At 42.2% G+C, this 22,704-nt stretch overlaps 1 protein-coding gene across 6 annotated transcripts in view; it reads left to right on the forward strand.

The window, feature by feature from the left end:
• CASK (peripheral plasma membrane protein CASK) overlaps positions 1-22,704 on the forward strand; it is an 842,107-nt gene that overhangs the window by 746,539 nt on the left and 72,864 nt on the right. For 2 of the 6 annotated variants that reach the window (XM_070097782.1, XM_070097783.1), the window contains exon 5: positions 6,120-6,149. The exons of the other annotated variants lie outside the window; for them this stretch is intronic. In XM_070097782.1, the coding sequence (XP_069953883.1) occupies positions 6,120-6,149 (30 nt within the window). The remainder of the gene's footprint in view (positions 1-6,119; positions 6,150-22,704) is intronic. 6 annotated transcript variants of the gene reach the window in all.

A 22,704-nucleotide genomic window follows, 5' to 3' on the forward strand; every position in this document is an offset into this window, starting at 1 on the left:
AGAGTTGCAGGAGAGGCTGCCGAATATATCTGGTCGCCATAATGGAGTTTCGATAAAATTAGGGCTGAATGTAGTCGAAGGAGAGTTCAACTATTAGCTTCCCCATGAAAGATGAACGAGGGTTTTAAGGAGGTTCAGCCGGCTATGACAAGTTGCTTTCAGAGAGGTAATGTGAGGTTTCCAGAATAACCTACGGTCAAACAGAAGGCCTAGAAACCTGACTGTATCACGTTCAGAGATACGTGAGCCATAGAGGTACAATGGATGATCAGAGATGACAGAATATCTAGTGAAAGTAATTTGGCGAGTTTTAGTACTGGAAAATTTAAACCCATGAGTAGTGGCCCAATTGCAAACATGGTTTATCGCATGCTGGAGAGAAACTGCAATAAGGTGGCAGTCAGCGCCTGCACAAGCTATAGCAAAGTCATCAACATTGAGTGATGACCAAATATTAGATTGAAGAATAGATGCCAGATCATTTATAGCAAGGAGAAAAAGTGTTGTGTTCAGAACACTTCCCTGGGGGACACCTTCAGCTTGGACAAAGTCCAGGAAAAGCATATTATTAAATCAAACATGGAAATATCTCTCAGTTAAGATTTTCTTAAGGAAAAATGGTAGATTGCTTTGGAGGCCTAGAGAGTGGGCCTGGGCCAAGATGTTATACCTCCAAGTTGTGTCAATGCCGTCTCAAGGTCAAAAAAGATGGCGATAACTGAGTGGCTATTGGCAAAGGCATTACAAATATACGTATCCAAAACGCAGTAAGGGGTCAGTGGTAGAATAGCCCTTACGAGCCATATTGACTAGTGGAGAGACTCTTGTGTGTCTCTAAATACCACATCAAATGTCTGTTTACCAGGCATTCCATCACCTTGCAAACTGCACTGGTAAGAGCAGTGGGACGATAGTGGGAGGCATCATGTCCCGTAGTACCCGGTTTGTGGAAAGGGAGAACAATGGCAGATTTTCACAGCTGGGGAAAAACTCCTTGTGACCAAATAAGATTAAAGAGTCGTAAGAGGACTGCAAGGGCTGACTGATGTAAATGCTGTAGCATATGAATATGAATGCCGTCAGGCCCAGCTGCCGATGATCGGGAAGCTGAGAGTGTTGCCTCCAGTTTCAGAAGTGTAAAATGCACATGAGATTCTTCTCTGATAGAAGAAAAATTTAAGGGCTCTAACTCTCTGGCAGAATTGGAGGAAAGAAATGAAGGGCATAGATGGAACTCCTGAGAGATATGGACAAAATGAGTACCAATTTCGGTGGCAACGTCAAGAGGGTTTGCTATAGCGACACCAGCAACCTGAAGAATGGGAGTCGGGTCAGGAGAGTATTTACCACTCAGTTTCCGTACTTTTTTCCAGACTGCACTCACAGAGGAAGCTGAAGTGATGGTAAAAACATAATCCCATCAGCAAGTGAGTTTAGTGTCATGGATGACTTGGCGGGTGATCACCCTCTTCTGCTTAAATTCAAGGAGTCGCTCTGTGGTTCTATTGTACCAGTACCTGCCCCACGCAGTGCATTTCAAGCATACTGCCCGAGCACAAGCAGGAGGCCACCAAGGTACGCACCTCTGAGAATGCCTACCCAAGACTTGGGGTATAGAATGTAAAGCTGTGGTGAAAACTGATGTCGAGAAGAGATGTAAAAGCCCATCAATGGAGGACGAAGAAGGATCCTCGCTTAAGCAGTTTGACGTAAGTAAAGGTCCCAATTCGCTCGGTCAAATTACCAGCATGGGCTACGAGGTGGTGGTGAATTTTAAGGAGAAGTAAGGATGATTGGAAAATGATCACTGTCATGCAAGTCCAGGAGGACAGACCAAGTGAAGTCTAGTACAGTTAGGGAAGAGCAAACCAAGAGATCGATGAAAGAGAGAGAATGAGTACAAGGATCAAAATGGGTGGGAGTACCAGTATTTAAAACATGGAGAGAGAAAGAAGCGAGAAAAGCCTTCAGCTGAATACTGCAGGAGTCACAGTGACCCCCCTTCCCCCCGAGGAAATGGTGAGCATTAAAATCGCCAAGTAACAAAAGTGGTGGTGGTGAGGAAGAAACCAGAAATGCAACATCTGGGCTAGATAATGCCCGAGAAGGAGAGAGATGCAAAGAACAGATTGTATACCACTTATTCAAGCGGATGCTGGCTGCAGTGTAATGCAGCAAAGTATGAACAAAGAGCTGATGGTATGGAATACCGGCGTGTATAAGAAGTGCACTTTCATTAAAGGTTCCATCGGGAAAAGGATATGATGAATATAATAAAACATAGCCGGAGATGGGATGGATAACAGTGGACTTAATTTGGGTTTCTTGTAAACAAACCACAAATAGGGGAAAACTGGGAGAGCAACACCTGAAGCTCACCCTGATTACCTCTGAGGCCTCGGATATTCCACTGTAAATAACCCATGATTTGTGAAGGGAAATATACAGGAAATCTGAAAATAAGAGGTATCTACGGGCTAGAAGGGTTAGAAAAGTCCACATGTTGAGGCAGTGGAAAAAGCACAAGCAGTGAAGGATTGGGACACTGCAAATAAGGAGTTGTGCAGATGAAGAAGAGTGAAGAGTAGGAACAGGAGGTGGATCAGTGTCCATTGACAATGGTCCAGTCTCCTCAATATATTCAGAGATAGCTTCAAGTGTTTCAGAAGACAAGAACGTTGTATGTGTGACGCTATTGGAGATGGAAGGAGGAGGGTGAGTACAGATTGGGGCGGCGATGGAATGTACCAAAGTAGGGGGGAGGGAAAGGGTAGAGGGAACTGGAAAAGAAGCTTGGGAGGGGACAGGAGAGGAGGTACTGTACAAGGAGAAGGATGAACCTCCACACTCGTAACAGAGCCAGTTAGAGGTGAAGAACTAGTTACAGAGACTGGAAAGGAAAAATGTGCAGGTAGAAGAAGGGAGGAAGGGGTTAAAGGAGATTTTAACAATGGGATTTTTTTGGACCTAAGAGAAGTACAGGGGCGATGAGGAGTTGTTGTACGAGGTCTTGTAGACACAGAAACCTGTGAATGAGAAGTAGAGGTGATAATAGAATGAGGTGTCTAGGTAGGGACCTCTGAGTCCAGGAAGCAAAAGAGTTAAGAGACAGGGGTGACTGTGGAAAGGATAACCAAAGAGGAGGCTGCAGAAGTTGGGACCCAAGAGGGGATGGGGGGTCATTTAGTAACTCAAGAATAAGAAATATGGGGAAGTCTCCCCTGGAGGCGTAAATGAGAGACTGCTATAGCATATGAGTCACTGGATTTCCTGCTCATTCAAGTAAACTTGGCAATGGCGAGAGTAAGATAGGTGAACCTCTTGCCTCAAGGCAAGAGAGAGGTAGACTACAGGAAATATTGGTATGATCGTCGGCACCACAGATTGGGCATTCGGCTATGGACCTGTAGTATTTTGCTGGATGACCAAAACGCCAGCAATTTCTACACTGTTGCAGTGTAGGAATCACCTTTCGAACTTATAAACGGTGTCCCGCAATATAAACCGAGGACAGAAGTTCACAGCAGTCAAAAGTTAAGGGAGCTATATTGCAAGGGTATCATCTCCATCTGTGGGCAGGGAGGACATAAGTATCTACTTAGAGGACTGGGAGATCTTGGAGCCCAAGCTGTTCCAGAATGCCATCACCACATGTCTGGAAATTATGTTGGACAATGGTATGATGTAGAATAACAGTACCACTATAAGAATTGGGAAATGATGTTTTTCAATAGTTACAGGAATAGCATCTGTTGTTGTAAGGAGAGAAAGATTATGAGCTTGGCTAGCATTCTGGACCGTGATGAAATGATATATCTCGACCAACATGGCATAGGAGCGCCTTGCCAATACTATGATCGAAAAGATAGTCAGAAGTCGGTTGCAGAGTGAAAAACTTAGTCAATTGTGTATTTTGAAACATAGTGTGCAGAGGGAGAGAGTGTCTTGCCAGTCTTTTCTGGGCAGAATGAGAAGGAAGCAAAGGAGGATCATCAGGTAATGGTCTTGGGCATTTAGATGTGGGACCAGAGTTGGTCCGACGTGGGACAGGCGGGAGATCTGAAAATTGCCACACCCCACTGTAGAGGGAGAAGCCTGACGCATTATCAAAGAAGTGTGGAGGTTAGATGTATAAAAGGAGTCGGGTAGAACCCCAATACCTGGAGCAGGTAATGAAACAGCACCAGCAGGAGGTATAGGGGCATGAGAAATGTTCAAAGAGTGGTCAAATAATGAGGTAGGGTTGGAACAAGGTGAAGTAGCAGAAAGGGGCCTGGGGGAAGCTGTTTTATGAGCTTGGGACTCCATGATTATGTCATTTCTTTCTTTTTGTTTTTTTTTAAGAAAAACAAAATAAAAAAAAGGGGGGGAACGTGGAGGGATAGCTCCTAGGAGGAATGAAAGGGTCGTAAATCCCCCTCTGCACCCAAGAGGACCCCAGCACTGCAAGTAGTGCAGAAACGACATGAAACCTGTGCCATACTAAACCCTTTATGCCAGTAAACCAGCAATTTGGGATAGCAACCTCACATCTACTGAGTCACCTCGGTGGACAAAAGAGAGGGCGGCCGGGTACCTAACACAAAACATACCTCCTTCGGCCACCACCCACTGGAATCTGAAAGGCAGCTTCCAGAGATACACCTGTCACATGAAGGACACCCAAAGCTACCCCCTGGGAGACTGGAGTGGGAGTGGGACATCCCCAGGAGATCCAGATTCTGCAGGAAACTACAACACCACGGACCTCAATGGAATGGGATAGACCACGGTACCCTTCCCCCAACCTAGGAACTAGAGCGCCTGTGGAAAGAATTCCAAAGGCTAAAAATAAGAAGGGGATAGGGGAGGGGTGGGGAGAGGAAAAGGAAAAGGGGGGATGGAGAGGATGGGACAGGGAAAAGGGGGGATGGGGAAGATGGGATAGGGGAGGGGAGATTGGGGGGTAATTATGTTCGGTCTGAGGAAGGAGACCACAAGGTCTAATTTCTCAGACCAAGAGCCCCCCCCTTGAAGAGGTACAGTGACTATAATGTATCTATAGTGACTCTTACACTAAGTGTCTGTATTGCATGTGCGTAGTTTAGGCTGGTTTAAAAAAAACGATAGTTTGAAATCTTGTTTCACTCGATCGTTGTTTCGCTGGGTCGTTGTTTCACCCAGTCTTTCACTCAGTTGTTGTTGCTTCACTCAGTCGTTTCTTCACTCAGTCGTCGTTGCACTCAGTCGTATCCCCGTATCCGCGGGTAATACATTAGGACCTCCCGCGGATAGTAGCTAACCCTGTGAGTCCTATACATATAAAATCTAATTGATAAATTACACATAATGGAGAATTAACACATTTCACTGATGGGAAGAACTTCACAGCTTCTCTTAGGCTTTGAAGAACTTCCGCCGTCACTTTGAGGTCATTATTAATCAAAATTAAGGATTATTTTCGGGTCACGGTAAACAGCGGATACCGGGGATACGGGGGTTCTGCTGTAATTATAACTCATCGCTAAACTCACAAGGGTCATGCAGTGTTGACACCTCTCTGGAGTATTCTCACAAAGCTCAACACCGATAATTTTCAGTCTTAAACAGAAGATGTGAAAGAGTTTGAGAGATCAGTTTCCTGCACTGGTAGTGTGACTACCTTGTTAACACAACTGTACTGATTATAGTGTGACATGAGTGACAGTGGTGCGACAATAGTGTGACAGTAGTGGGTTTAATGTGACAATAGTGTGCCTAATGAGACAATAGTGTGACAACAGTGTGACAATAATGGGTTTAGCGTGACAAGAGTGTTTACAGTGTGACAGGTGTGGCTTCTAATATCATCTAGTATGGCTCTAAGTATCTCTCTTAGCACACCTACTAACATAACTCTTATTTTCTGCTCTTACTGTTAATGAGTGTGTGACCAGTGTAAATCAAGAGTATCTTTTAGTGTAATTCTCATTGCATATTGTCACTCTTATTTTCTCTATTAACTTTCAATATACTATAGTGTGATTATTGTGCCTCAGTGTGACTAAAGTGACTTACATTATTATTCCCAGTTGTGACCAAGGCGACCACGTTCATTATTGGTGTCTAATTTCAATGCGTTTTTTTTCCTTTCTGTTCAGTTTTACAGGATGAAGAAGCAGCAAGTTCTCGTAAGTACGTTGAGTAGTGCAGTGAGGTCGCTTCTCCCTCTCCAAGGTCACCCTCCCTCCCTCCCTCCCTCCCTTCTGTAACCTCCCTCACTGGAGGTCGTCTCTCAGATGACTTCCAGTGAGGTGGCAAAATAGAACCTCACTGTCTGTTACTATGTTTCTTATTGACGAGGGTTCAATTTTCAAGTGACGGGGCGTTCAGTTAGAGAGCCAGCCCCCCAACCTGCCAGTTTACCTGCAGGCCTTGCAAGGGTACACTAGCCTTGGAGGTAGAGAAGTGACGCTATGTTGCATGTTGTTGGTCAGTGTGCGCACGAGTGTTCTAGACGAGTACTGAGTCTTACTGGCTTGACCTGGCTTACTTATGTACTGAGTCTTACTGGCTTGACCTGGCTTACTTATGTACTGAGTCTTACTGGCTTGACCTGGCTTACATATGTTGTTCCTACCCTCAACTCCTACCCCCCGAAACCACCCCCACCCCCTCGAGACTCATGAAGAGTGAATCACTAAGATAAATAAAAAATATGTGTGTACAATATTAATATAATTATATATATGTATATATATATATATATATATATATATATATATATATATATATATATATATATATATATATATATATATATATATATATATATATATATATATGTATGTATATATATATATATATATATATATATATATATATATATATATATATATATATATATATATATATATATATATATATATATATTGCATATAAAGAACCAGAATTAAAGTGATAATTCATTAAGTACAGGTTGAGAGAAAGAAAACATCCTTCTTGTTTTCTAGATTATGGCTTAATTACCGTAAAACCGACATCCAATTAGCCAGATGTTTCTGGATTTGCAATAAGGATATGGTACTTTGGACAGGTTTCGGGAAAGTACTCAGGAGGGTAGTAAATAATAAGCGGGAAAACAAAGAGGAACTCTTGGATAGTCTACCCAAAATGTATAGAACATGGGAGGACGGGAGACGAGTCAAGGTTAACATTCAGAATGTCCAGTCTACAACAGTTGACACGAAAATAGACACCCGATGGAAAAAATACAGGAAACAAAAACATCAGCTACCTCAGTCCCCAACCCTAGGGCTGACCCAGACTCAGCCCCCAACCCTAGGGCTGACCCAGACTCAGCCCCCAACCCTAGGGCTGACCCAGACTCAGCCCCCAACCCTAGGGCTGACCCAGACTCAGCCCCCAACCCTAGGGCTGACCCAGACTCAGCCCCCAACCCTAGGGCTGACCCAGACTCAGCCCCCAACCCTAGGGCTGACCCAGACTCAGCCCCCAACCCTAGGGCTGACCCAGACTCAGCCCCCAACCCTAGGGCTGACCCACACTCAGCCCCCAATCCTAGGGCTGACCCAGACTCAGCCCCCAACCCTAGGGCTGACCCAGACTCAGCCCCCAACCTTAGTGCTAATCTGAATTCGGCTAAACACACTACCACAGCCATAACCCCTATTACAAATGTAGTAGAGGAGGAGTCTGGCTTGGCTACAGAAGATTGTGGTGCAGTTCTAGGATCAGCACAAATTTGGAACACATCCACCATGAATTTTATCCAAGCAAAGGAAAATGGTGCAAGTTCTGTGCTTCGGGCATCTGTAAGCATGGAATATCTGGGAAAACAAATGAGACATGCAACTTTGAGCATTACAAAAATTGCCATGACCTCCTGTCTAAAGGAGTGTGTTGCTCTACCTCCTGCAAATTCTTCCACACTGAGATGTGCTACTCTTCAGTCCTCAAAAAACAATATTACAACACCAACTGCCCCACATACCACTTAAAAGGGACAAGTAGGTACACGCCCCGTAAAACAAACCATAGTAGTTACAACAACTCCACTCTAAGTGATTTTTTAGCGGCAGGAAACGAAGAATGAAAATGGAAAGAAATAACCAAACTAGTTCATTCACCACCTTATTGGACTGGTGGCACAGCCAGTGGCCCTCCCATGGCCCTCCAGAACCTGAACCACTGATGCCAACAAAATCCCCCCAACAAATACACAGCACGACCTCATTTATATTTACTAATATACAGGGCCTTAAGCCATCCACCAACAACAAAATACCTTTCATCAGTAAACCTCTAGGGGTGTCAAATGCAATCATTGCAGCCTTCACAGAGACCCCACACAGAAGATCACTTTGACAATGAAATAATGTACAGCCTTTTCAGATGCAACAGAAAGAACAGGCAACAAGGATAAAAATCGAGAACCAAAATTAAGTCATTGTGCTTGTATATAAGCCACCAGATGCAACTTCCCAACAGTTCAAGGAACAGCTATTGAAAATTGTCTGGAAAACCTTCCAGCCTCATCCTCAAACATCTTGCTGCTTGGTGACTTCAATCTTAGACATACAAAATGGAAGAATGTAGCAAATAATGTTATAGCAGAAATAATTCCTGGAGGCACCTCAGATGAACAGTCACACACACACAGGAGCTGCTAAATTTCTGCAACAAACACACCATGAGTCAGCAGATAGTGGAGCCAACAAGACTGGAGAACACACGACCTTATTTTCACAAATAATGAGTGTCAGCATAGCTTCACCATCATACCTCCTTCCGAACCCCCACGACATGAGGACCTGGTAAAAAGCATAACAATATCAAAAACAATTAATTCAGATCACAATCTAATCAAAATTCAGACTTACATGCACAGGAGTTCTGATCAGCAAAATGCTTACAGCTACGAAAACATCAACTGGGACTAGGTAAACTATGTCCTAAATGAAACCTGTTGGGAAGATGCCTTAAACAATATGGACCCTAACCAGTGCCTTGAAAAGATCAACTTCCTGGCAGCTGAAGTATGTTTAAAGCATATTACCCGAAGAAAAAAGAAGGGAAGAAGTAAACCGGAGTGACTCCCTCTACAGGAGAAGGGGAAGAATCACTGAGCTCCTCAACAATGCTAGATTATCTGAAACATGGAAGGAAGCGCTAACCAGGGAAGTGGAAAATAATGAGCTTCAGTTAAAGGACTCGTGCAGGATCCAGGAGAGACAGGAACTAAAAGCGATTAGTGGAATTAAAAAAAAAATAGAGATATTTCTTTTCGTATCCCAAAAACAAGGCAAAAACCACATCCGCTAGGTATCGGGCCACTGCTCAGATAAGATGGAAATTACACAGATGACAACAAAGAAATGAGTGAGATACTGAAATCTCAGTACGACTCTGTGTTTAGCGAGACACTAATAATTATAAAGATCGACATTCCAAATAATTTTTTCAAGAAGGAGTCTCAAAACCCTGTCAATGTATAGCAAATTTCTGACATAACACTAACTCCACTAAACTTTGTGAAAGTCATTGACAACATGCCCATGCACTCAGCCCCAGGCCCAGACTCGTGGAACTCTGTGTTCATTAAGAACTGCAAGAAACCCCTCTTATGGGCCCTAAGTATACTATGGAGAAGGAGCACAGACACAGGTGAGATTTCATAGTCACTAAAAACAAGGGATATAGCCCCACTCCATAAAGGTGGCAGCAAAGCAATAGCTCTTGGATTCCCAACGGTGCACAATCCAGGGCAACATGGGTTCATAACAGGTCGCTCCTGCCTCTCGTAACTACTGGATCACTGTGATATGGTCTTGGATGCACTGGAAGACAAACAGAATGCAGATGTAGTATACACAGATTTTGCAAAAGCCTTTGACACGTGCGATCATGGTGTAAAAGCACACAAAATACGTCCTAAAGGGATAACTGGCAAATTGGGCAGATAGATTTTCAACTTTCTAAACAATCGAACACAAAGAGTAGTGGTAAACAGAGTTAAATTGGAAACTGCCATAGTGAAAAGCTCTGTTCCACAAGGCACAGTACTCGCCCCTATCCTGTTCCTCATCATCATATCAGACATAGACAGAGATGTAAACCATAGCACCGCGTCATCCCTTGCAGACGATACTAGGATCTACATGAGAGTGTCATCCATTGAGGATACAGTAAATCTCCAAGAAGTTTTCCAGTGGGCAACAGAGAACAATATGATGTTCAATGAAGACAAATTCCAACTACTCCGTTATGGAAAACTGGAGGAAATAATAACTAGGACTGAGTATACTACAAACTCTAATCACACAACAGAGCGGAAAAGTAATGTGAAAGATTTGGGAGTGATAATATCCGAGGATCTCACCTTTAAGGATCACAATAGTGTCACTATCACATTTGCAAGGAAAATGATAGGATGGATAGTAAGAACATTGAAGACAAGAGATGCTAAGCCAACGATGATCCTTTTTTAATCAGTTCTCTCTAGGCTGGAATACTGCTGTACATTAACATCTCCATTCAAGACAGGTGAGATCGCAGGTCTAGAGAATGTACAGAGAACCATTCTTATTACTGCACATATAAGTTCCGTCAAACACCTTAACTACCGGGAACGCTTGGAAGAACTTACCTTGTACTCACTGGAGCGCAGGCGAGAGAGATGTATCATAATCTACACCTTGAAGATCCTGGAAGGACTGGTTCCTAATCTGTACACAGAAATCACTCCATACGAAAGCAAAAGAAGAGTAGGGAGGTCATTAATACACTAAGAGAAAACACAGTAACTGTCTGGGGCTCAAGACTGTTCAACAGCCTCCCACCAGCTATAAGGGGAATTACCAATAAACCCCTGGTTGTCTTCGAGAGGGAGCTGGACAGATACCTAAAGTCAGTGCTGGATTATCCGGGCTGTGGTTCATAAGTTGGACTATGTGCGGCCAGCAGTAACAGCCTAGCTGATCAGGCCCTGATCACTGGGAGGCTTGGTCATGGACCGGGCCGCTGGGGCGTTGATCCCCGGAATACTTTCCAGGCAGACTACAGGTAGGTAGACATGTGTAAAATGATAACACCTGAGTGATGAAGGGTGTGACGGTAACACCTGAAAGATGGAGGGTGTGATGGTAACACCTGGGTGATGGAGGGAGTGATGGTAACACCTGGGTGATGGAGGGTGTGATGGTAACACCTTGGTGATGGAGGGTGCGATGGTAACACCTGGGAGATGGAGGGTGTGACGGTAACACCTGGGTGATGGAAGGTGTGACAATAACACCTTTGTGATGGAGAGTGTGACGGTAACACACGGGTGATGGAGGGTGTGACGGTAACACCTGGGTGATGGAGGATGTGATGGTAACACCTGGGTGATGGAGGGTGTGATGGTAACACCTGGGTGATGGAGGGTGTGATGGTAACACCTGGGTGATGGAGGGTGTGATGGTAACACCTGGGTGATGGAGAGTGTGATGGTAACACCTGGGTGATGGAGGGTGTGATGGAGGGTGTGATGGTAACACCTGGGTGATGGAGGGTGTGATGGTAACACCTGGGTGATGGAGAGTGTGACGGTAACACCTGGGTGATGGAGAGTGTGATGGTAACACCTGGGTGATGGAGAGTGTGATGGTAACACCTGGGTGATGGAGGGTGTGACGGTAACACCTGGGTGATGGAGAGTGTGACGGTAACACCTGGGTGATGGAGAGTGTGACGGTAACACCTGGGTGATGGAGAGTGTGACGGTAACACCTGGGTGATGGAGAGTGTGACGGTAACACCTGGGTGATGGAGAGTGTTACGGTAACACCTGGGTGATGGAGAGTGTGACGGTAACACCTGGGTGATGGAGAGTGTGATGGTAACACCTGGGTGATGGAGGGTGTGACGGTAACACCTGGGTGATGGAGGGTGCGATGGTAACACCTGGGTGATGGAGAGTGTGATGGTAACACCTGGGTGATGGAGGGTGTGATGGTAACACCTGGGTGATGGAGGGTGTGCCGGTAACACCTGGGTGATGGAGGGTGTGATGGTAACACCTGGGTGATGGAGGGTGTGATGGTAACACCTCGGTGATGGAGAGTGTGATAGTAACACCTGGGTGATGGAGGGTGTGATGGTAACACCTGGGTGATGGAGGGTGTGATAGTAACACCTGGGTGATGGAGGGTATGACGGTAACACCTGGGTGATGGAGGGTGTGACGGTAACACCTGGGTGATGGAGGGTGTGACGGTAACACCTGGGTGATGGAGGGTGTGATGGTAACACCTGGGTGATGGAGGGTGTGATGGTAACACCTGGGTGATGGAGGGTGTGATAGTAACACCTGGGTGATGGAGGGTGTGATGGTAACACCTGGGTGATGGAGGGTGTGATAGTAACACCTGGGTGATGGAGGGTGTGATGGTAACACCTGGGTGATGGAGGGTGTGATGGTAACACCTGGGTGATGGAGGGTGTGATGGTAACACCTGGGTGATGGAGGGTGTGATAGTAACACCTGGGTGATGGAGAGTGTGATGGTAACACCTGGGTGATGGAGGGTGTGATGGTAACACCTGGGTGATGGAGGGTGTGATGGTAACACCTGGGTGATGGAGGGTGTGATGGTAACACCTGGGTGATGGAGGGTGTGATGGTAACACCTGGGTGATGGAGGGTGTGATGGTAACACCTGGGTGATGGAGGGTGTGATGGTAACACCTCGGTGATGGAGAGTGTGATAGTAACACCTGGGTGATGGAGGGTGTGATGGTAACACCTGGGTGATGGAGGGTGTGATAGTAACACCTGGGTGATGGAGGGTGTGATGGTAACACCTGGGTGATGGAGGGTGTGATAGTAACACCTGGGTGATGGAGAGTGTGATGGTAACACCTGGGTGATGGAGGGTGTGATGGTAACACCTGGGTAATGGAGGGTGTGATGGTAACACCTGGGTGATGGAGGGTGTGATGGTAACACCTGGGTGATGGAGGGTGTGATGGTAACACCTGGGTGATGGAGGGTGTGATGGTAACACCTGGGTGATGGAGGGTGTGATGGTAACACCTCGGTGATGGAGAGTGTGATAGTAACACCTGGGTGATGGAGGGTGTGATGGTAACACCTCGGTGATGGAGGGTGTGATAGTAACACCTGGGTGATGGAGGGTGTGCCGGTAACACCTGGGTGATGGAGGGTGTGCCGGTAACACCTGGGTGATGGAGGGTGTGATGGTAACACCTGGGTGATGGAGGGTCTGCCGATAACACCTGGGTGATGGAGGGTGTGCCGGTAACACCTGGGTGATGGAGGGTGTGCCGGTAACACCTGGGTGATGGAGGGTGTGCCGGTAACACCTGGGTAATGGAGGGTGTGATGGTAACACCTGGGTGATGGAGGGTGTGCCGGTAACACCTGGGTGATGGAGGGTGTGCCGGTAACACCTGGGCGATGGAGGGTGTGCCGGTAACACCTGGGCGACGGAGGGTGTGCCGGTAACACCTGGGTGATGGAGGGTGTGATGGTAACACCTGGGTGATGGAGGGTGTGATGGTAACACCTGGGTGATGGAGGGTGTGACGGTGTTAGTCACAGGCAGCCGCCATATTTTTCACTTCTGAGACTCATAAACTACTGTCTACATTTCCAGGTGTTAATGAATTAGGTCCTCAGATTGCTTACCTCAATTTGTATTTGCTTCTTCCATCTTTTTGTTTTTCGCTCCTAAGTCGAGAACGTCTCACCCGATCGACTTCAGCTTTTCAGTGCTTGTCTACGGTAACGATTACCAGATTACTGCAACGATTTGTTTGTTCACGTGATCTGTAATCAACGTTGTTGAGTCCATTCCCAGCATCCTTGGATGTCTGGGATACCTTCTGAATTCTAAAGTGGCGCAACTTGGACATTGTAAAACATATGTCCCATTTTTCGAGGACGGCGGAAGAGTGAAATTCTAGTGTGTAGGCAGCTCAAATTTCACCATTTTACGTGTAAAATTTTTATTCTTGTTAAATCACGTTCAATAAATTTCAGTCTACGTCCTGTGTATGGCTTCAGTATTTAGTGGGTGATGCATCCTGTGACCAGGATAGTGTCTCTTAAGTTTTTGCTTGTCTCCCTAAGTTTCTCAATATAGTAAAATAGTTAAAATTGCTTGGAATCTTTGAAATCCACGACATAACTGGAAAATAACTCATCCGACGGGCTTCAGATTTTCACCACTGGTGTTGATTCCCGAACACAAGGCTCGTACTGTTTTTGGGTGACGTAAATCCAAATTTGTCAATTTTATTCAATAACTGAAGAATGGTTCTCCTGATCGGCTTCACATTATTATTATTATTATAATCAAATAAAACGCTAAACCGACAAGGGTCATGCAGCGCTGCTGGGCAGAGAGTAGTACCGGGTCTATGAACAACTAGTTGGAAAGGGGATCAGAAATAAGGGAAGACAGGGGCTGGGAGGGACGCTTAAAGGCTATACGTCAATGTTCGTGTAGTGCAGCAGTTGTTGACGAAAAGTCAAAAAGTGAGCGTAAAGTGAGGGGCGTCAGCAAGAAGGGAAGATAAAGTAAGATTGGTAGCGACGGTGGAGGTAACTTCTGCCAGATGATAAACCGACGAGCCACAAGACAGTGACGAACCGAAATAAGGACCCGACAAACCTCACAGAGAGGAACAGGGTGTCGCTTCATGATATGATCGCCTTCACAGTCGTGATGATTCACTCGTAAGGAAGATGAGACCAAGTTAGTTTAACCCGAGTACTTCCAAATTTGAAATCTGAAAAATTCTTAAAAAAAAAAAAAAAAAAAAAAACTTTCCATCGTTAGATTAAAATTAATTACTGGAGAATACCTCTTCTGGTCATTATGGTATATTGGTTTCCCTGATATAAACGGGAGGAAAAAAACAAATGGTAGAATGGGAGAGAAAAAACAGAAAATTTTAGTGTTATCCCACAATATTGAACTAGAAGAGAATCCTTCAGCAGTGACTAGTGATCACCTTGAATATATTTACACACATACACACTCACGAGAATATGTGCACATGTATAGGCACTTGCATACATGTGCACATCAAATACACATATGCACGCAACTTCATCTGTATATGCTCATACATAAAGAAAGACAAATGTGTAAAAAATTATATATATATATATATATATATATATATATATATATATATATATATATATATATATATATATATATATATATATATATATATATATATATATATATAGTGCCGAATGTGTAAAACTTGCGATTTTGGCTTAAATATCAACGCTCATCTTGCCATTTAAGACAAATGAAAATTTGTGTATGCAATAATTTCGCCAAAATCATTCTGAACCAAACGAATAAAATATATTTCATTGTGTTTGTTTATTATTAAATTATTGTATACATATCTAAAATATATTTAGTTGGATTAGGCTAAAATAAATTGCGCTTGTTATAAGGTTAGGTAAGTTTTCTAAGGTTCTTTTGGTGCAAAATTAGAAATTTTTACATTAACGTTAATGAAAAAATATATCTTCAAATATATACGAGAAAATTTTAGAAAAGACTTCATTTTAAATGAGTTCTTGCTAATTGATCAGTGTTACCTATTAGGCACGACATATACACTCACACACACACACACACACACACACACACTCACACACACATATATATATATATATATATATATATATATATATATATATATGCATATGCCTCTAGAACTTTAGTGGGGACATATATATTATTATAACCACGAACTATATATGTCCCCAGTAAAGTTCTAGAGGTATATATATATATAATGTGTGTGTGTGTACTCACCTAATTGTGGTTGCAGGGGTCGAGACTCAGCTCCTGGCTGTGTGTGTGTGATATATATATATATATATATATATATATATATATATATATATATATATATATATATATATATATATATATATAATATATATATATATATATATATATATATATATATATATTCACATGTGCATTCATACATAAATACACACATGCGCACTTACAAACAAGTGTACATACATACATGCACACATCTGCAGATACATACATGTGAAGCGCATTTACTATACACGCATACATATACATGCACATTAATATATATATTTTATGTTTTGCTGCATTAGAATGTGATCAGCACTCTGCATTATTCCTTTTGCATGCACTGAAGTAGAGGCGGCTGGACGCAGCGAAATACTGAAATACCTTTCTCGTATTACGCAGCGAACGAAAAACATTGACATGTCATCTGCATTTACCGCAGAATACTAGAAGCGCACACACACATACCTACCTTTACCACATCCCTTGCTGAAACCTGTGGGCTGAAGGCGGGCACTTTATGACTCCTAAGGGTTTAGCGCGTTCCAGTGAATATAACAGGAATATAGCATTGTTATTACTGCAATACGTGAATATTCGACGCACTCTCCACCCCTCCTTTATCCCAGAGAAAAAGCTTGCATATATTTACTCAAAGTTTTAGGAAATTTAGCGTGCAAGAAAGTATTCACTTAGATCTTTTCTGAAGACTTTTTAGTCCTTGATGACTTGAAGTGAACAATGTTCTAAGATGGAAAGGTCTTCAACAAAGTGTCCTAAGTAAATGCCTCATTACATCACTAGTGAGGCCTCATTTGGATTATGCTGCTCAGTTTTGGTCTCCTTACTACAGGATGGATATAGATTCATTGGAGAACATACAGAGAAGAATGACTAAAATGATTTACTGTGTAAGGAATCTCCCATATGAAGATAGACTTAGAGCCTTGAATCTCCACTCTCTGGAGAGACGTAGAATGAGGGGAGATATCATTGAAGTGTATGCATGATGGACATAAACAAAGATGATGATAATAAAGTACTGAGGATGTCGAACCAGGTAAGAACCAGAAATAATGGATTTAAGTTGGATAAATTTTGATTTAGAAAGGACGTAGGTAAGTACTGGTTTTCGAACAGAGTTGTGGATGCGTAGAACAATCTTCCGAGTAGGGTGATCGAGGCTAGGACCTTGGGTAGCTTTAAAAGGAGATTGGACAAACATATGAGTGGGAGAGTCTAAGTTTGATTGGTGTCATTGGATACGGGAGTAAATTCTTGGGTAGCTTTGGGTAGGGATGGTTTTGATAAGAACCTGCCTTGTATGGGCCAGTAGGCCTTCTGCAGTGTTCCTCCATTATGTTCTTAACTTATTTCCCTCAAGTTTCAAGTTCAGCCACTTTATGTTAGGTAAATTAAGTTAATTTATTTTATGTAAATTTAAGCATGGTCTCTTTTGCGTTTTGTTAGTCAGAATACACGGAAATATCTCCTGACAAGGGTCGTTATCAGGTTGGTTGGTTAATGGGATTTCAAGTCTGTCGACTACACGAGGGTAATTAAGGCTAAATGTCAACTATCCACCACCACACTAGAATACTTTAATCCCTAAAACCTGGCTTAGTGAACTCTCGACATGTATGCACTGAGAGACATACAATACACCTCTCGGTGAACATATTTTTTTTTATGTTAGTTGGCTAATGAAGTTTAATGCCTGTCAACGACGACTGCTTTTTTTAAAAACAGTGTGTCAGAATCAACTGGATTTATTTCTGGCTAACAAAGACTGATACATAATCTTGAGGTTAACGAAGATCTAGGAGAAAGTGATCACAAAGCACTTGATTTTTCGTGTAACTAAATAACTATAACAAACTTAAGGTCCCCAATTCTCACGCTGCAGAATATATAGGTCTAAGGAATTACTTGAGAAGTGTAGGCTAGGTTAGCCTGACTAGGCTATCGTAAGTTAACAGGCCTGATAGACGGCGGTGGTAGCGGCCAATATGAGGCTTTCCAAAGTAATGTACAAGTTGATCAACCTGCATGTATTCCAGATAGAGAATTTAGATCCACATGAGTGACCATAAATGGATAAACAATAGATTCAAACATCTCTTGGGTGAAAAGAAAAGCATTTCCAGGCGAGTTATAGGAGGCGAGTGGTCACCTTACTGAATGACATAAAAGTGTTCAGATTAAGAGAGAAGTTAAAAAAGGAATATGGAATCCAAAAGAGAATATTATATTAAGGTTGAGAAGGAATCAGAGAACTAGCCAAAGAATTTCTTTCAAATATATAGAAATATGATTAGTGGCAAGATAGGTCCACTTAAATGTAACTCAGGTCAACTTACTGTTAGTGACGAAGAAATGTGCATCATTTTCGACACTTATTTCCTCAGTTTTTACACAAGAAAATACAAATGAAATCTCAAAATTCAATAATTATAATGGTCAGGTCGAAAATAAACTAATGTAGTATTAGAGTCACCAGTGACATGGGTCCGCCAGCAGACTGACAGACTTAAGTCAAACAAGCCACCGGACCCCTAATAAACTGTTTTAAGGGATCTAAAGGTACGTAAAGGGGAACCTAGCAAACCATCAGCTAATCTCTGTATCATACCGGATAAGTGGAAAATAGTAAATGTGATAACCATTTACAGAGTGGAAGGTAGGCCCTTAGTTTTAAATTATAGACCAGTCAACCTAACCTCAGTTGTTGGAAAGTTGATGGAATCAACTGCGGATGCAGTTCGAAGCCACTTTGAAAGATATATGACCAATGCATCTCAGCACGATTTTATAAAGTATTCTTGCTTTTCGAATTTACTAACCTTTTCCACTAAGGTATTAGAGGCAGCAGACCAAAATAAAGAATATGATATTGTGTATATGGACTTTAGTAAGGCCTTTGATCAAGTTCCACACAGAAGACTGATTAAGAAAGTAGCTGCATGTGGTATAGGAGGAGAGATTATCATCTGAGACTATCATCTGCCGAGAGACAGGCAACAGAGAGTTTGCATTAATGGGGGAAAATCAAAGTGGGGACCTGTTAAAAGTGATGTGCCACAGAGGTCAGTATTGTGACCCTCGTTGTTCACAGTCTACATCAACGACGTAGATGAGGGAATAAATAGCACCATAAGTAAGTCTGCCGATGACATTCAAATAGACAGCCAAATAATTCCCTACAGGATCACCTGGAGAGGTTGATGTAGTGGTCGAATGCAGCTCATTGTAAATAAATGCAAGCTTTTAATCCTAGAAAAAGAAAATAACTATGACATTTATCAGATAAATAATGTAGATCTTAGTTAAAGTGAATACGTAAAAGTTTACGAGTTCTGGTTAGCAGAAATTTAAAAAAAAGAGAAGAGTGTGCCAGTGTTCGCAATAAAGCTAGTATAATTCTTGGCTTGATATTTGACAAGTATACAAAATGGTACTAATAATAGAACTCCTAATGTTGTGCTTCAGCATTATGGATCATGGGTTAATTCTTAGTTAAATTATACTGCTCAGTTCTGGTTTCTGTATTACAGAATCAACATACTCGTAACTCGTAAATTCACTACAACATATACAGAGAAACATGATAAATTTGATTCCATGTATTAGAAACCTTTCCTGCGACGCTAAAACAGAGCCTCGACTCTCTGAAGATATGTTGAACTATAGATTTATATTCCAGTACTGTATTGGAGGGAAGGGCGATTATTATTATTATTATTATTATTATTATATGCAACAAAGTGGTAAACCTATGTAGGGGTTTTGAAGCTTGAGAGTTAGAAACATTGAACTTTAGCAAGGCTTCTCAGTCTTCCCGCCACTGATGACACACATTATCACATCAGTTTGGAAAGAGGTGTCACAGTTTTACTATTGTGACGAATATTGTCACTGTTGTGAAGAATATTCTCACTGTTGTGAAGAATATTCTCACTGTTGTGAAGAATATTCTCACTGTTGTGTAGAATATTCTCACTGTTGTGAAGAATATTCTCACTGTTGTGAAGAATATTCTCACTGTTGTGAAGAATATTCTCACTGTTGTGAAGAATATTCTCACTGTTGTGAAGAATATTCTCACTGTTGTGAAGAATATTCTCACTGTTGTGAAGAATATTCTCACTGTTGTGTAGAATATTCTCACTGTTGTGAAGAATATTCTCATTGTTGTGACGAATATTCTCACTGTTGTGAAGAATATTCTCACTGTTGTGAAGAATATTCTCACTGTTGTGAAGAATATTCTCACTGTTGTGTAGAATATTCTCACTGTTGTGAAGAATATTCTCACTGTTGTGAAGAATATTCTCACTGTTGTGAAGAATATTCTCACTGTTGTGAAGAATATTCTCACTGTTGTGAAGAATATTCTCACTGTTGTGAAGAATATTCTCACTGTTGTGAAGAATATTCTCACTGTTGTGAAGAATATTCTCACTGTTGTGAAGAACATTCTCACTGTTGTGAAGAATATTTTCAAAGTTATCATAAAACAGTACTATCACTGTTGTGAACATAAAACAGTACTATCACTGTTGTGAACATAAAACAGTACTATCACTGTTGTGAACATAAAACAGTACTATCACTGTTGTGAACATAAAACAGTACTATGACTGTTGTGAACATAAAACAGTACTATCACTGTTGTGAACATAAAACAGTACTATCACTGTTGTGAACATAAAACAGTATTATCACTGTTGTGAACATAAAACAGTACTATCACTGTTGTGAACATAAAACAGTACTATCACTGTTGTGAACATAAAACAGTCCTGATATAATTATTTAAACAACGGTGTAGTACTGTTGTCAGTCTGTACTACCTACTACATTTGTTACTAAACTGATGAATAAGACACATGAACACCACTAAGATAACTTTAGCTCGGAACGTGTCCACAAACAGAGGTGGCAAATAACCCTAATATTTGGGCGAGACGTCGCGGAATGAAGATACGTGAATGTTGAACATGTGTTTTATCTGCTTCTCGGTACTGCATATCGTTATTGTATAAATATTACTAAATTACTTCTTAATGGTAGAGCTTTTGGCTCACAACCAAAGGACTCGGGCTAAATCTTGGGGTGAGAGAAGACGCCGGTGTTGTTTTCTAACACCTAGTTTCCCCTGTTCACAAAACAGTAAAGGATGTTGATGCTGTACTTGTAAATGAGATGAGGTAGGATAACTTGTAGCCTGTAAATTCAACCATGTGAAAAACAGAATCTATGTTTAGCCTGATCTTATTGATGGAGTAAATCATTTCGAATTACTAAAAGACATTCCGTCAAGTATAATTTATGTTAACTCACTGAACGGAGGGTTAGAACCCTTGGCAAGCCAGTCCTAAAACTAGCAGTTCAGTGCCGGCCTAATAGAAATTCATTAATCTAGAGGTATTTCTATGCTAACTAGGAAGGTTAGCATCGTAGAAATCTCAATAGTATTAATGCTACAAACTACCACCACGTCATATATATTGCTAATAAATTGTTTGACAATATGCTGATGACTGTGTCTACACAGCGACATCAACGAGCACTGCAAGAAGTGTAATCAGTCGGCCTCATTTGCATGTTTATTGATGTAAGTGCCCGTTCTGTGTTTATTTATTGCTTTGCTAGACTTTTAATTTAAATTCTAACTTTTGTTTACGCAAAACGCTGAACCCTTGCAAGTCATTAAGTGCATGGAGTGATGGAGGCTCGATACTCGGTCACCTAATCGCGGAACAGACACGATATCTGTTTACTGTTGATACCGTCTCACTCACCGTAGTTGAACGGTTACACTGGCGGGTCACGTCGGAGGCGCCTGGAGTTCACTTTTCAGGTAGATATAGTAACAAACGTATTTGTCTCACTTTATTTTGCTGAACTAAATCAAATTTTGTACATCGTAGATAAATGCCTGTGGTTTGCATTGCCTGAGGAAAAAAATCACTCAGGTGTATGAAGGTCATATAATGGAATGTTTGGTGCATTTATTTTTAGCATGAAAGGAATGTTCAGTAACTAAGAATGAGCAAAGAACTTTCATTGATCTTTTGAATGCCAGAAAAAGATGAGCAAGAATGTAAGAAATATAATGAACTATGCTTGTTGAATATACGCCTGTAGGTTAGTTGTAGTCTCTGTCGAGGCGGATCACCGCCCCCCCCGGCGGTCCCACACTAGGCTTCCTTTATATCAGGTAAAATGTATGGCAGAATTGTTACTGTAAGAAATATGAACTCCCCTCTCTCATCTTAGCCGACGCCTTAAAAGTGCTTCGTGTTCATCCCCTGAGAAGTACCGTTCAGGGTCTACCACCAAGTGGTGTCAGGTGGTGAACAAGGTTGGGGATGGTCATGGAATGTCCCCTCCTAAAACCATCCGCCCTCGGTTCCTATAAAGGGGGTTTACGCCACCTTCACCTACTCTTACCCAAGGGAGGGGAGACAGATCAAGGCACCTGTGACTAAGAAGAGTCACATTTGTAGAATCACCGTGTCCAGCCTGTATCTGAGGATCGTCCTTCCCTAAAGAGCTGGCTTGCCATGCCAATTCTGGGAAGAAGCTTGATGCTTCTAGGTAATTGAAAGCCTGAGGCTTTTGACATTACCTGGATAATACTAGTAAGATGATCCTCGGGACGTCTTGACTTTGAGCATCGTCATTGGCTTGGCATCTGTTTTTAATGTAATAGTAATCCAGTCTATTATTTTCTTTGCACTTGTCATAACATTTGTGTGTTCCCTGAATGTGAGATCCTCTGATAGTGTAACTTCAAAGACTCTCACATAACGCTTATGGTTTAATCAAAGATTCGAATTTGTTTGTAC

Source organism: Cherax quadricarinatus, chromosome 59 (assembly GCF_038502225.1).
Source record: "Cherax quadricarinatus isolate ZL_2023a chromosome 59, ASM3850222v1, whole genome shotgun sequence".
NCBI classification, from domain to species: domain Eukaryota; kingdom Metazoa; phylum Arthropoda; class Malacostraca; order Decapoda; family Parastacidae; genus Cherax; species Cherax quadricarinatus.